At 44.1% G+C, this 15723-nt stretch overlaps 1 protein-coding gene across 3 annotated transcripts in view; it reads left to right on the top strand.

Moving 5' to 3' along the window:
- Positions 1-14623, top strand: part of mapk8ip1b (mitogen-activated protein kinase 8 interacting protein 1b) — a 148654-nt gene extending 134031 nt beyond the window's left edge. For 2 of the 3 annotated variants that reach the window (XM_063063117.1, XM_063063119.1), the window contains exons 9-12: positions 4460-4579; positions 7152-7222; positions 9936-10034; positions 13717-14622. In XM_063063117.1, coding sequence (XP_062919187.1) covers positions 4460-4579; positions 7152-7222; positions 9936-10034; positions 13717-13789 — 363 coding nt within the window. In that variant the 3' untranslated portion in view covers positions 13790-14622. Of the gene's footprint in view, positions 1-4459; positions 4580-7151; positions 7223-9935; positions 10035-13716 lie in introns of all 3 variants that reach the window. The other variant, XM_063063118.1, reaches the window with a different exon arrangement.
- Positions 14624-15723: the final 1100 nt, after the last annotated feature.

Below are 15723 nucleotides of genomic sequence, written 5' to 3' on the forward strand. Positions count from 1 at the left end.
GTTCTCAGTGAGATGAGACCAACTGTCATATGACAAAGAACGCTGATGTGTGGCTCTCGTGTTGTGGTTCCCTCTAAACTGTGCAACAGAGTGTTAGAAAATCTGCATGAGAGACTCCTGGGTAGAGTCAAGATGGAGAGTCTCGCCCGGAACTACATGTGGTTGCCGGGAATAGATAAAGAGACTGAAGACTTGACCAAAAGCTGTTTGGGATGTCAAAAAGTTCAGAATGCTGCCCCATAGACACCATTGCACCTGTTGGATGGCCGTCATCACCATGGCAAAGAGTACTCATCGACTTTGCTGGGCCAGTCATGGACTTCATGTTTTTGTTTGCTCTGTACACTCATTCAAAATGGCTGGAGGTTATACCAATGATGTCAACCCCCTCAGCAAAGACCGTCTCTGAGGACAATCTTCACCAGAAATGGCTTACCAAAACAAATTGTGAGTGTCAACGGACCACAATACACATCAGAAGAATTCCGACTGTTCATGAAGAAAAATGGCATTGGACATTTCAAGTCAGCTCCTCACCACCCAGAAATAATTGGGTTAGCTGAAAGAAGTTCATTAAAGTGATGGGCATGGAGAACATTTCTCTACAGCACAAGGTGAACAACCTCCTTTTTGTGTACAGAACTCTGTCCATGCGATGACAAATCAAACACCTGCAATGCTGTTCCTGAACAGGAAACATGGTTCTCCCGAAACCAAACCTCCAGCGGGAAGTGCAGAATAAACAGTTCAGCTAGTTGCCAAGTGAAGCAGCAAGGAGCTTCGAGATTGGACGGGAGGTCCTAGCGCATGATTACCGAGAAAACAAGGGGACACCTGGTAGGGTAGCTGGACCACTGATGTACACGGTGCATGTTGGAGATGAGATATGGAGACGTCATGTGGACCAGATACTGGATGCTCAACCAAACAACGTACCTGAATCAATTGCATCCAACGAGGCAGACACATCACAGCCACCAGACTTACCTCTCAGTGATCATGTCACTGACAGCAACGTGAGAACATTGTCGTAGACAAAATACTTACCAAACCTGATGTCACCCCACAGGTCCAGAGACGCAATGAGAATGTTATCATTGACAAGACACCTGGCATACCTGATGCTGCTCCACAGGTCCAGAGGCGCTATCCTGAAAGAAACAGAACACCACCCAAAAGACTGAACCTTTAGAACTGTGAAATTAGTTATGGACTGTAATGGTGAAAGCATATTTATTTGGAATATAGGTTTATGAAAGGGAAATTGAATGTTTTGTACATATACAGTTTTATGTTCCATTAATCTTAAGGGGGAGGAAGTGTAATAAGACCATAAGACAAAGGTGCAGAAGTCGGCCATTCGGCCCATCGAGTCTACTCCACCATTTTATCATGAGCTGATCCATTCTCCCATTTAGTCCCACTCCCCCGCCTTCTCACCATAACCTTTGATGCCCTGGCTACTCAGATACCATCAATCTCTGCCTTAGATACACCCAATGACTTGGCCTCCACTGCTGCCCGTGGCAACAAATTCCATAGATTCACCACCCTCTGGCTAAAAAAATTTCTTCGCATTTCTGTTCTGAATGGGCGCCCTTCAATCCTTAAGTCATGCCCTCCCATACTAGACTCCCCCTTCATGGGAAATAACTTTGCCACGTCCACTCTGTCCATGCCTTTCAACATTCGAAATGTTTTTATGAGGTCTCCCCTCATTCTTCTAAACTCCAAGGAATACAGTCCAAGAGCGGTCAAACGTTCCTCGTATATTAACCCTCTCATTCCCGGAATCATTCTAGTGAATCTTCTCTGTACTTCTCCAACGTCAGCACATCCTTTCTTAAATAAGGAGACCAAAACTGCCCACAGTACTCCAAGTGAGGTCTCACCAGCGCCTTATAGAGCCTCAACATCGCATCCTGCTCCTATACTCTATTCCTCTAGAAATGAATGCCAACATTGCATTCGCCTTCTTCACCACCAACTCAACCTGGAGGTTAACCTTAAGGGTATCCTGCACGAGGACTCCCAAGTCCCGTTGCATCTCAGAACTTTGAATTCTTTCCCTATTTAAATAATAGTCTGCCCGTTTATTTTTTCTGCCAAAGTGCATAACCATACACTTTCCAACATTGTATTTCATTGTAATGTATGGATCTATTTCTTATAGAGCAATGACAGCTGCTCCAGCACTACATATTGACCTATTGTCCACATATGCGCATTGTTCTCTCTCTCATTGCAATGTGAATACACTAGTTAAAGCCATCTCCCACGCACGTGCTTTTATTTAATCGATATGTGTTGTTCGTCCATCGTTGACGTCGATGAGGACCTCAACACCGTTATGATGGTGTCGAGACTAGCGCGTGATGCGCAGCGTCAGCCTCACTCTCTCTTCCCAATTCCCATCTGGATCCAGTGGCAAGACAAGAGTCGAGACGGCTGCTGATGGGACTAGGCGCAGTTGATGACCAGGGTGTCTTCTGTGCCTTGTCCTGCTCTACACGTTCCATGACGCTTGCAGAGACCGTCTTCTCGACCGTTAGACCTTCTATTGGTCTCATCCGCTCAATCCGCCGGAGTCTGTCTTCACATGCTGGGATAGACAACTCCCTATCTCACCGAGGGTTTGAGACCCGTCGGCTACCCTCACCTGGTTTAGCCGGCTTGTCGAAGCCGTTGCCCGGGGTATGGCCGCTGTCGCATGCAAACAGCTACAGGGAGCCACAGGTGAGAGCTGAGTGCCAGGTGGGGACCGAAGGTGGGCTAACCGCCTTGAAAAGGACGCACCCCACCAGAGGTGCTGCCCCTCCCTGACACCCCATACACCTCACTGTCATGCACTGACACAACAAATGGAGAGAGAGGTGGTTCACAGAATAAGGGGGGAGGTGAGGAGGAGAACTAGTGGGAGGAGTGTGTGGGTGGTGGGCGGATAGAGAGGATGGGGAAGCAGAGAGATGTAGGTGGATGGGGGCCGGTTCAATCAGGAGGATGAAGAAGAAAGAGAGGTGGGAAAGAGGACAGAGGAGAGCGGTTGCTAAAAGTCTGAGAATTTGACTTGGAATTGGTTTATTATTGTCAAATGTACTGAGATACAGTGAAAAAGTTGTCTTTGCATACTTTGTACAGATCAGATCATTATACAGTGCATTGAGGTAGAACAAGGTAAAACTATAACAGAATACAAAATGAAGTGGAACAACTACAGAGAAAGTGCAAGTGCAGGAAAACCATAAAGTGCAAGATCATAATGAGGTAGGTTATGAGGTCACAAGTCCAGCTTAACGTATTAGGAAACTATTTAATGGTAGAAGCTGTCCTTGAGCATGCTGGTGCCTGCATTTGGATTTTTCTGTCTTCTGCCTGATGTTTATGCCACCAGGTTGGAGGTGGAATATGAGGTGGTGTTCCTTGAATTCTCATTTGGATGTGACCTGGCAGTGGAGCGGACTGTGGACAGACACGTTGGTTTGGAAGTGGGAAAGGGAACTGAAATGACTGACCATCAGGATGTTTTGAATACAGACTTACAGCCTCATCCAATTACTGCTATTTTTGGGTTACCAATGATAGACTCAAATCATTTAACCTCTTCAGCATGCCGGATGATTGCATTTCTTACTTTAATGGCTAGAAGATCCATTTTGCTGAATTGGAAAGAGATTAACCCTCCTACTGTATTTCACTGGTTTTCACAAACTATGTTGTGTTTGAGTTTGGAAAAAATTAGAAGTGTGGTTTATGACCCTTCCATTAAATTTGAAAAAACTTGGAGGCCATTCATTCAGCATTTTCATATGATGTGATCTGACTATTTCCAAACTTATTTTATTTCTCTGTAGTGTTGGTTGAGAGGAATGGAGTCGTCGACACTAAGATTTTCTTCTCTTCCATTTTTACGTTGTTAGAATTGCCCAAGTCTTTTAGTTTAGTTGACTAATTCTGTTTAGTTTAGTTTTTTTTTGGAGTGGGGTTTGTTTTTTTTTTCTATATATTTTTTTCTTTTTCATGATTTTTCTCCAGTTTTTTTTTGTCCTGTATTATTCATTGTAGTCCTACATGAGTGGGAGTTTTGTCAATTTATACTATTTGGTTTTATAATTACTCATTTTAAGTATAACAATGTATTTCCAACAATTTGTATTATTGCTATGTTATGTTTATATTTATGAAACTAATAAAAAGATTGAAAAAGAAAAAAAAGAAAGGCAGATTATTTGCTGGTTATCATTTTACTCTTTGTGTAAGCTTCCTTTGCATATAAGGGGTGCCTCCAAAGTGATTCTTGTAGGTAAAACAAATTGTGACATCCTAAAAGAGACATGAAAGATGCGATATCAATGCAGATCTGTTTTTCATTCTGTGTGAATCTTAGAGTAAATGTGGTGATATTGAGCGAAATTGCTCTTTTAACCACAATGTCTCAACTTCTTTGTGTTTCTCCTGATAGATTGCAACAACAAGAAGGTTGACGGTACAGTTCAACCCTCCTTCCAGCTGTGTGTTGGAGATTAGCATGCGGGGTATTAAAATAGCCGTGGAACTCGAGGGACTTGGTGCCTATGAGAAGGTAAGTCCTGGCTGTCACATCTCTACAAATAGAATAAATTAGTTTATGATTATCAAATGTACCATATAACAGCAAAAACTATAACTCTCGCTTCGACTGGCAACTTAATATAGGGGATGACAGCCCTCCCCCCACCCCGGCCCGGCCAAACTTAAGAAATCTCGTTTGGGTGGATGCTGCGCGATGTGTCCCCTGTAACAAATCAGTACCCGAAATAACAAACAGTACACATGTAATTAAATGATTAAACTTTATAATTCTTAATTTGATTATATGGTTAGTAAAGAAAACAAAAAAAGAAAAATGGCCCATTCTTATGAAACAGTCAAATGCGCAACATTGGAGCTTACTGATAAGCCTGTTCATCCACCATCGACCTCCTCGAATCGTCGCTGATCTTCGGACCCTCGCTTCAAGTCCACCCTGTCTGGCGGTCTACCAACTCTCTCCATTCGCGTCTTCTCTCCTCATCTCTCCCTGACAAAAGACCACAAATTCCCGGCTCCCAGACACACAAGAAAGAACAACATCCTGCTCATTGGCTAACATGCCCTGTTATCTCTAGTCATAACCCAACCATTGCTGCTTAGCAGTGGAACGTTACAGAAAACCCATTACATTAGCAGTGAAACCTTACAGCGTGTTTATATATATATATATATAGGCTAGTATCCATGATGGAGCTGACTAAGTCCTTCTGCAGACTCCCTGCTTCCTCAACACTACCTGCCCCTCCACCTATCTTTGTACTGTCTGCAAACTTGGCCACAAAACCATCAATTTATTCTTCCAAGTCATTGGCAGTGTTCTCAACACTGGCTCCTGAGGCACACTGAGGTCACTGGCAGCCAACCAGAAAAAGCTTCTGTTATTCCCACCCTTTGCCTCCTGCCAGTCCACTAATCATCTATTGATGACAATACCTTTCCTGTAATACCATGAGCTCTTATCTTGTTAAGCAGCCTCATGTACCTTGTCAAAGGCTTTCTGAAAATACAAGTAAACAACATTCACTGACTCACTGACTCTCCTTTGTCTGTTATTTTCTCAAGAATTCCAACAGATTTGCCAAGCAAGATTTCCTCTTTAGAAAGCCATGCTGACTTTGGCCTATTTTATCATGTGCCTCCAAAATCTCATCCTTAATAATAGACTCCAACATCTTTCCAGCCACCTAAGTCAGGCTAACTGGCCGATAGTTTCCTTTCTTCTGCTTCCCTCCCTTCTTAAAGAATGGAGTTACATTTGCAGTTTTCCTGTCCTCAGAAACCATCCCAAAATCTAGTGATTCTTGAAAGATCATTACTAGTGCCTCCACAATCTTTCAGCCACCTCTTTCAGAACCCTAGAGTGTAGTCCAGCTGGTCCAGGTGACTTGTCTATCTTCAGGCTTTTCAACTTCCTAAGCACCTTCTCCTGAATAATAACAACAACACTCACTTCTGCCCTATGACACTCAGGCATTTCTGGCATTCTGCTGGTGTCTTCCACAGTGAAGAGTGATGCAGAGTACTTATTAAATTAATCTGCCATTTCTTTGTTCCCCATTACTACCTCTCCGGTGTCATTTTCCAGCAGTATGATGTGCATTCTCATCTCTCTTTTACTAATCCGAAAAAAAAACATTTTGTATCCTCATTCTATTATTGGCTAGCTTACCTTCATATTTCATCTGTTCTCCCTTTATGGCATTTTTAGTTGCCTTCTGTTGGTTTTTAAAAGCCTCCCAATCCTCTACCTTCCCACTAATATTTACTCTATTACATGCCCTCTCTTTAGCTTTTATGCTGTGTTTGACTTCCGTGGTCAGCCACAGTCACCTCATCCTCCCTTTATCTTTAGGATGTATCTTTCTTGTGCCTTCCAGATTTCCTCCAGAAACACCAGCTATTGCAGTTTTGCCATCTTCCCTGCTAGTGTCCTTTTCTAATCAACCTTGGACAGTTCCTCTCTCATGCCTCTGTCATGGCCTTTACTCCACTGTAATACTAATACATCCGATTTCAGCTTCTCCTGAAACAGCAGGGTTGAATTCTATCATTTTACGATCACTGTCTCCTCAGGGTTCCTTTATCTTAAGCTCCCTAACCAATCCAGAATTGAGATTCCTCTCAACCACATTTAGCCTGTTTAGACTATGCTATCTCAGATAACAATCCTATAAGCTGGATTTTCAACAACTCCTTCACTTAGATCTTTAGATGAGAGTTATGTTGCATCGGAACAGCCATTTAAACCACCAAATCCATGCTGACCCTTTTTCCCTTCTGCACCAAATCATTAGGACTGTAACCATCTCTGCCTTGCCTGTTGAAATGCCTGCTCTGCATAGTGACTGCATCTAGTTCTCTGACGCTCGCCTACACTCTAGCGATAATGTAGGGTGACCTTAGGGACGTGAGAAGGAACCTGGATTAAATCCACAGAGGGTGAACATACACAACCCACCCATACAGTGCCTGAGGTCAGGACTGAACCTGGGTCTCTGGCACGTAAGGCAGCTGCTCTCCCCACTGTGCCACTGAGCTGCCTTTGCTGTCATTAATTTTTCTTCTCTGTTACCTTGTGGCAGGGCAGTAAATGCAGTCACTTCTTCCAGTTGAAGAACGTTTCATTCTGTGGATATCATCCAAAGAACACCAAGTAAGTGAGATTTAAGGAAATAAATTTATTTGTCACATGTACACCAAAACACCCAGTGAAATGAATCGTTTGCATCAACAACCAAGGCAGTCGGAGGATTGTGCTGGGGGCAGCCGTGCTTCTGGCACTGACATAGCATACTCACAACTCAATACCCCTACCCTGTACACAGGTATGTCTTTGAAATGTTGGAGGAGACCAGAGCAGCCAGACAAAACCCATGTGGTCACAGGGGGAACATACAGACTCATTGCAGACAGTGAAGCGAATTGAACCCCGATTGTTAGTGCTGTAAAGCGTTGTGCTAATCACTACGCTACTGTGCCTTACCAAGGTTCTTTAATACATCCATCATTCTGGAGCGACCTATCAAGAGTGCAGTCTGACCACAGGCAATCCAATCCCACCCCTACCTCAACCACAGCCAATCAGAAGCCAAAGCAATCATGGCCATCAAAATCCAGGGTACACGTCTAACAAGTCATCAGCTGACCACCTCAAGTCATCTGAAGAAGGATGAAACATCAAACATAGATCTAAGGTGGAGGACACCTGAAGTAATACCAACCCAGCCATCCTGAGGGGCCCCACCCAACCTGATTGGAATCAAGATATTTGAGAATTCACACCCACTTGACCCTAATTAATACATATGTAATAGCTCATGTACTCAGATAGACAGGCCTCTTACCTCCCTCCTTTTCCCTTCTACCTTTCCCTTTCTCCTTTGCCCATTCCCTCCTCCACCCCCTGCCTCCCCAGCTTGGCTCCTGCTTGCCTCCTCCCTCCTTTCCTGCTTGGCTTTTTCCTTTTCCTCCTCTACCTCGCCCTCCACCTTGTCACCTCCTCCACCTCGTTGTCCATCTTTGTTCCTAGAGAAGGATGGCTTACCTCCATTCTAGTTCTGTGGGCAAAGGAGTGGTTGATGAAATCAGACAGGTGGGCAGGGGGCGTGGGAAGTAGTGTCCACCTTCTGTTGTTTTTGCTGGGTTTCCTTATGCTTCAGACGAAGAAAGCTGAGGTATTTCATCCACCCTTCACCTGGATAGAGCCGATGCTTCTCCACCTTCCTGAGAATCCATGGGCCATGGGTTCCCAAAGGCCAGTGAGCACGTTACGTCATTTGGAGAGCATCCTTTCTCATAGAGTCATAGAACACTTCAGCATAGAAACAGACTCTTCGATCCATCTTCCATGCCAACCAGCAAGCTTTAGTGATCTAAATTTTGTGGGAACCACGAAAGTTTAGCAGTTAGCTTGACACCTTTACAGCGCATGGTGTTCTGGAGTTCAGAGTTCAATTCCGGTGCTGTTCTCTGCAGGTCCTCCCCATAGAATGCCTGGGTTTTCCCCGGGTGCTCCAGTTTCCTCCCACAGTCCAAAGATGTACCAGGAAGATTAATGAGTCATTGTAAGTTGTTCCGTGATTAGGTTAGGGTTAATCAGCTTTGTTGGGGGTTGCTGGAGCAAATGATTAAATACATAAATAAGTAGATGCTGTTTCTGAAAGGGTAGTGGGTCACAACTCAGTGGGAGCTCCTCAGAAGTAATTGGATAAACACATGATCAGGAGAAGCTTACTGCTGCTGGAGACAAAGCAGTCGGAATGGGTTGTAATCAGGACCGGGAGGGAAGGGGGAAGGGGGAAGAAACCAGAATAAGAAGGTGTGAGGAGGGAGAGGGATACGAGCCGGCAGGTGATAAGTGAGGGGGAAGGTAGGTGGGTGGTCCTTGGGAGAGCCTGCCTGTTTAATAGAGAGGAACACACATGGTCACTGGATGACAACAGACATGGCATGTTAGTTCCAGACCCTCATTCTGTCTCTGGGAGCCGTGTAGGAGGTGTCAGTGAAATTGCTGGCAATCCGGACATACTTGCAGAGAGACATCTTGTGAATTTCAAAAGGGTATCTCTTTACCCAAATGCCTACAGGTCCAAATCCACAAAACTCATGAACTTAATCTTCACTGGGACAGTTCCAGAACAATATTTGTTCTGTATTTGAGAGATATCTATGGCCAAATAAAGACATCCAGGAAACCACTTTCATGGCAAATCATAAAGACAAGAAACTCTGAAGATGTTGGAAATCCAGAGTAACACACACAAAATGCTGGAGGAACTCAGCAGGTCAGGCAGCATCTATGGAAATGAATAAAGAGTTGCCATTTTAGGCCAAAGCCCTTCATCGGGATTGGAAAGGAAGGGAGAAGAAGCTAGAATAGGAAGGTGGGGGGGGGTGGTGGAGGGAGAGAAACTCAAGCCGGCTGGCGATAGGTGAGGCCAGGTGAGGGGGGAAGTGAGTGGGTGGGGTAGGGGGTATGCAGTAAGAAGGTGGGAAGGTGAAGGACTGCAGATGAATGAATCTGATAGGAGAGGAGAGTGGACTGTAGGAGAAAGGGAATGAGGAGGGACACCAGAGGGAGGTGATGGGAGGAGAGATGAGACTGGGTAAGAGAGGAACAGAATGGGGAATGGAAAATAAGGAGGAGGGGCAAAGAGAAGAAATTACCATTGGGGCAGGATTTATCAGGGCCTGAGACATTGTCTGTTTATCCTCCTCCACAGTTGCTGCCTGGACTGCTGAGTTGCTCCAAAATTTTCATTTCCAGAAATGGGTTGTGTTGTCTACCAGCACAGCATGTCAAATAGCCACTGCCCCTGAAAATCCTCCTCATCTTCCTTTGTTTTTTTTCCTCTCTCTCCTTTCAGATATTTTGGGTTTATCACCAAACATCCTTCAGATCACCGATTTGCTTGCCACGTTTTTGTCTCCGAGGATTCAACAAAGCCGATTGCGGAGTCAGTGGGGTAAGGCATTGTTTTGTCTCAACCCCTCTGGTGCCTGAAGTCAGAGATGTCAGTTCAGCAGTGTAGTCAGAAATGCCAAAAGATAATGGCTATGTATCATCTACCCCAGGACCACCAGACTCAAAACGGTTACTTTCCCCAAGCAGTAAGGCTGATCAACACCTCCACCCACTAACACACCCCTCCACACCCCCAAACACCACTACTTTATCATTTCCTGTCAGTCACCTTGTGTAGACACTCCTGTGCCTAGCATCACTTTATGGACATACAATCAATCTATGTATATACGCTATCTTATGTATTTATATTTACTGTGTTTTTAAATTATTATTGATTATCTATCAGTGTGTTTTTTGTGCTACATCAGATCCAGAATAACAATTATTTCTTTACACTTGTGTATTAGAAATGATACTAAATGATCTTGAAACTCAAGTAAAAACACAAGCAAAGTAAAAAAAAAAGTAAAACAAAAGTCAAATTTACACGGATGTTGCATGGACTTGATTACCTGAGTTACCTGAAAGGTTGAATAGTTTAGGACTTTATTTTGGAGAATGAAGGGAGATTTAATAGAGGAGTACACAATAATGATCTTGGTGATAGGTTAACTTATACAAAATAAACATCACCATGTGATTAAAAACAAAATGAAGAGACTGTGATACTGTGCAGAAATTGTCAGCTTCTCTGAGAAAAATAAAGTGACTTGAAACATCCAAAACTGGGGAATTTTAATTCCTGATATTCAATTCCATTTGCGGTTCTTCAGACAATGAAGATGTTCTTGCCTAGATCCAGCAAGACTGAGATTTGGGCTGATAAGTTCCACAGAATTATAAACAATTATGAGGGACATAAATGCAAGCAGGCTTTTTCCACTGAACTTGGGTGAGACCAGAACTAGAGGTCATAGGTTAAAGGTGAAATACTTAAGGGGAATGTGAGGGGGAAATTCTTCACTCAGAGATTGGTGTGAGTGTGACGAGCTGCTGGCAGAGGTGGTGGATGTGGGTTTGATTGCAATATTTAAGGGAAGTTTGGTTAAGTACGTGGATGGGAGGAGTGTGGAGGGATGTGGTCCAGGTGCAGGTTGATGGGAACAGTCAGAATAACAATTTGGCATGGACAAGATGCTGCAATGCTCCATGGCTCTACAAACAACATATATTCAATCAAGTTGGACTCTCTTGAAATCTACATTCAGTGGCCAGTTTATTAGGTACAGGAGTGGAACCCTGTGTGGTCCTCTGCTGCTGTAGCCCATCCACTTCAAGGTTTGACGTGTTGTGTGTTCAGAGATGCTCTTCTGCACACCACTGTTGTAACGTGTGGTTATTTGAGGTACTGTCGCCTTCCTGTCAGCTTGAACCAGCCTGGACATTCTCCTCTGACCTCTGTTATTAATAAAGTGTTATCATCCACAGAACTACCACTCTCTGGATTTGTTTTTCTTTTTTGCATCATTCTCTGTAAACTCTAGAGATAGTTTTGTATGAAAATCCCAGGAGATCAGGGTGTCTCTATACTGTTTCCTTTGGCTTCCACAGGAACATATTCCTTTCTGTAGTTTGCTGTAAAGCAGTCTCTTAGGTAGTCAATGGTTTGACACATGAACTATGTGGCCTGAATAACTGAGACTACACGAGGATGGTGTAGATACTTGTCAGGCCCAACTTGGTAAGTGCCTCCATGTCAGGAATCCTGTCTTGCCACTTAATGTTGAGGAGCTTTCTGAGGCCAACTGTCTGAAACTGGTTCAGTTCCTTGGCATACCGTTGGTACACTGTCCATACTCAAACCACCCTGTCTGGCACCAACAATCATTCCACAGTCAAAGTTACTTAGATCACATTTCTTCCCCATTCTGATGTTTGGTCTGAACAACAGCTGAAACTCGACCATACCTGCATGCTTTTATGCATTGAGTTGCTGCCACATGATTAGCTGATTAGATATTTGCGTTAACATGCAGGCGTACAAGTGTACCTAATAAAGTGGCCACTGTGTGTAGATGCTGTCCTTGAGCCTCATACCTATTGGAGCTCTTTTATCTTCTGCCTGATGGCAGATGGGAGAAGAGAAATTGAAAAAGGTGGGAGGGGTCCTTGATTATGATGGCTTCCTTCCTGAGGCAAAGTCAGTGGGCTGTGGGGGCGGGGGGTACCTTGCATGATGGATTGGCTTTGTTCACAACTTTCTGAGTTGCCTTACCAATCTGTGAAGCATCCAGATAAGATGTTTTCTATGATGAATCTGAATTGGTCCTCTCCTAGTTACTACTCCAGTTATAATCGTCCCTTCCTTACCTCTCTCCCTTTCACCCCATGGCAATTTGCATCTGAAACCTTTCGGGGCAACATAATACGCAACTATTTTCCTGCCTGCCAAATTTCTATGTACAATGACACAGACTTTGCTGGTTTTGAATAAAAGTTTCATCCCAATAAGGATCAAAGGTCCAGGTTCAATGTGCTGGAAATTCGAAGTAATACACACAAGATGCTGGAGGAAGTCAGCAGGTCAAGCAGCATCTATAGAAAAGAGTAAACAGTCGATGTTTCAGTCCAAGAGCCTTCATCAGGACTGGAAAGGAAGGGGAGAAGGTCTTCTGTCCTCTCCTATCAGATTCCCCTTCTCCAGCCTGTTATCTCCTTCACCAATCAACTGCCCAGCTCTTCACATCAACCCTTCCCACTCTCCCGGTTTCACCTATCACCTGCCACCTTGTACTTCTTCCTCCCCTCACTCACTTTCTTATTCTGACTTCTCCCCCATTCCTTTCTGTTCCTGTTGAAGGGTCGTAACCCAAAACAGTGACAGTTCACTCATCTCCATAGATGTGGCCTGGCCTGCTGAGTTGAATTCCTTCGGCATTTTGGGTGTGTTGCCAGGGATATGCTGCTCATCTCCATAGATGTGGCCTGGCCTGCTGAGTTGAATTCCTTCGGCATTTTGGGTGTGTTGCCAGGGATATGCTGTGGTGTGTTGGTGGGACATGCAAAAAAAAAGCAACATTAACAATTATAAAGGAAACGAATTATTTAAAAATAAAGTTAGAGGTTGAAGTATGGAGATGGAGTAAAATGTGCATAAATACATAAAGACTAACATGTCGTTCATTGGCCCATCATGATAGTTCCCATGCGAGGTGATAGTTTAGATAGGTAAAGGGCTGAAGAAGACGGAATCTAATAGGATAGGACATTGGACCATGAGAGAAAGGGATGTGGAAGAGGGGCACTAGAGGGAGGTGATAGGCGTGTAAGAGAAGAGAAGGATTGAGAAGTTAGCCGGAGTGGGGAATTGACAAAAAGAGGAGGAGGAGAAGAAATTAAGAGAAGTCAGAGAAATCGAAGTTCATGCCATCAGGTTGGAATATGAGGTGTTGCTCCTCCACCCTGAGAGTGGCCTCATCAAGGCAGTAGAGGAGGCCATGGACCAACATGTCAGAATGGGAATGGGAAGTCAAATTATCCTCATGTTCTGTCTGCATAGCCTCCCAGATGAAATTTCTCAACCTGAAACGTCAACTATTTATACTCCTCCACAGACACTGCCTGGCCTGCTGGGTTACTCCAGCATTTTCTGTGTGTTGCTCTAGATTTCCATCATCTGCAGATTCTCTGGTGTTTTGGATCTTGAGAGTAAAAGCTTTGTGTTTCTGTTTGATTTGTAGGAGGGCCTTCCAGCTGTTCTACAAGGAATACATCGAGTACACGTGTCCAACAGAAGACATCTATCTGGAGTAGATGTCTCTGGAGGTCTCCAAACGCTCTGGTCTCATCACATCTCATTCTCAAGCCAGTGTGATGCATGGACAGACTGAGCCAATGGCTCAATATCAGGATCCAGAAGTGTGCACCATCTCAACTGAAACCATTTTACCTATTGTTACTTTTAGCCATTCCTCAAGAATCTACAGAATACACCGTCATGAGTTTGTGACTCTTATCCCAATCCATCCATCTAGTGCCCCATTGGTTCATGACCAAACTGTTCCTGCTTGCTTCATAACCCTTGTGATGCGTATGATACGCAGTGGGCCGGTGTTCAGGTCTGGCTGGGAGAAGATGACGCCAAAGCGACGAGGAGTTACAAGATCTGTTGTAACGATAACGTTATGCTTTGTTCATTGATAGTATTCTGTGTAAAGTTCTTAAAATTTGTTCATGAAGTGTGTAACATGGTTTATTTAAAGGTTTGATGACAGCATATTCCTCTCCATTCTGGTTCTTTGAAGTCATCACACATATGAGGCTTTATAAGGCATTGGTCAGACCGTATTGGGGACCCATGTCTAAGAATGTTGATGGCATGGTAGCGAGCGGGTTAGCATAGCGCATTTCAGTGCCATCCATCACGGTTCAATTCCCACTACTGTCTGTAAAGGATTAGTACTTTCTCCCTGTGACCGCGTGGGTTTCCTCCGGGTGCTCTGGATTCCTTCCACATCGCAACGATGTACAGGTTGTGGGCATGTTATGCTGGTGCTGGAAGCATGCGACCCTTGCAGGCTGCCTCCAACACATTTTCTGACTGTGTCGGTTGTTGACACCAATGACACATTTCACTGTGAGTTTTGAAGTATGTGAGACAATAAAGATCGATCTTTAGAGCAGATTTGCTGGTATTAGAGAAGGTCCAGAGAAGGTTTATTAGAATGATCTCGGGAATGAGAGTTGATATGTCAGGAGTGTTTCATGGCTCTGTGCTTTTACTCACTGGAGTTTTGAAGAATGAGGGGGGAATCTCATTCAAACTTACCAAATACTGAAAGGTGTAGATAGGCAATTGAATAGGACGATGTCTCTTTAGAACAGAGATGAGGAGGAATTTCTTTAGAAAGAGTGCAGTGAATCTCACAACTGTGGAAACCAAGTCATTGGGCATTTTTAAAGTGGAGTTTGATAGATTCTTGATTAGTCAGGCATCAAAGATTATGGGGAAAAGGCAGGTGAATGAGGTTCAGAGGAATAATAAATCAGTCTTGATGGAATGGTGGAGCAGACTCAATGGGTGAAATGGACTAATTCCTCTCCTGTGTCTTATGGTCTTATTTCTTAAACAATGAGGAATGGATGCAGCTAAAGAGCACAGGGTGCCAAGGGTGGCAACCATGGTGGAACAGACTTGATGGGCCAAATGGCCTAATTCTGCTCCGATATCTTATATTCAGCTGCCCAATGTTGTATGTCATTGGCATATGGTGAGTTTTACAGCATATACTCGGGTGCTGATTATGCAACGGATCCCCAGATTATGTTCATTGGTTAGGCTTCTGAAACATTGTGCCCAGTTCTGGTCGCCTCGTTACAGGAAGGATGTGGAAGCTTTAAAGAGGGTGCAGAGGAGATTTACCAGGATACTGCCTGGATTAGAGAACATGTCTTATGAGGAAAGGTTGAACGAGGTGGGGCTTTTCTCTTTGGAGCGAAAGCGGATGAGAAGTGAGCTGATAGAGGTGTACCAGATGATAAGAGGCATAGATAGAGTGGGCAGCCAGAGACTTTTTCCCACGGTGAAAATGGGAGCATAACTTTTAAGGTGATAGAAGGAAAATATAGGGGGGTTGTCAGTTATTTTTACACAAAGTGGTGGGTGCATAGGGTAGTGGTGGAGGCAGATATATTAGGGGCACTTAAGAGGGTCTTAGATAGACTCGTGGATGCTCTGTGAGAGGGAA

Source organism: Mobula hypostoma, chromosome 11 (assembly GCF_963921235.1).
Source record: "Mobula hypostoma chromosome 11, sMobHyp1.1, whole genome shotgun sequence".
Lineage (NCBI taxonomy): Eukaryota > Metazoa > Chordata > Chondrichthyes > Myliobatiformes > Myliobatidae > Mobula > Mobula hypostoma.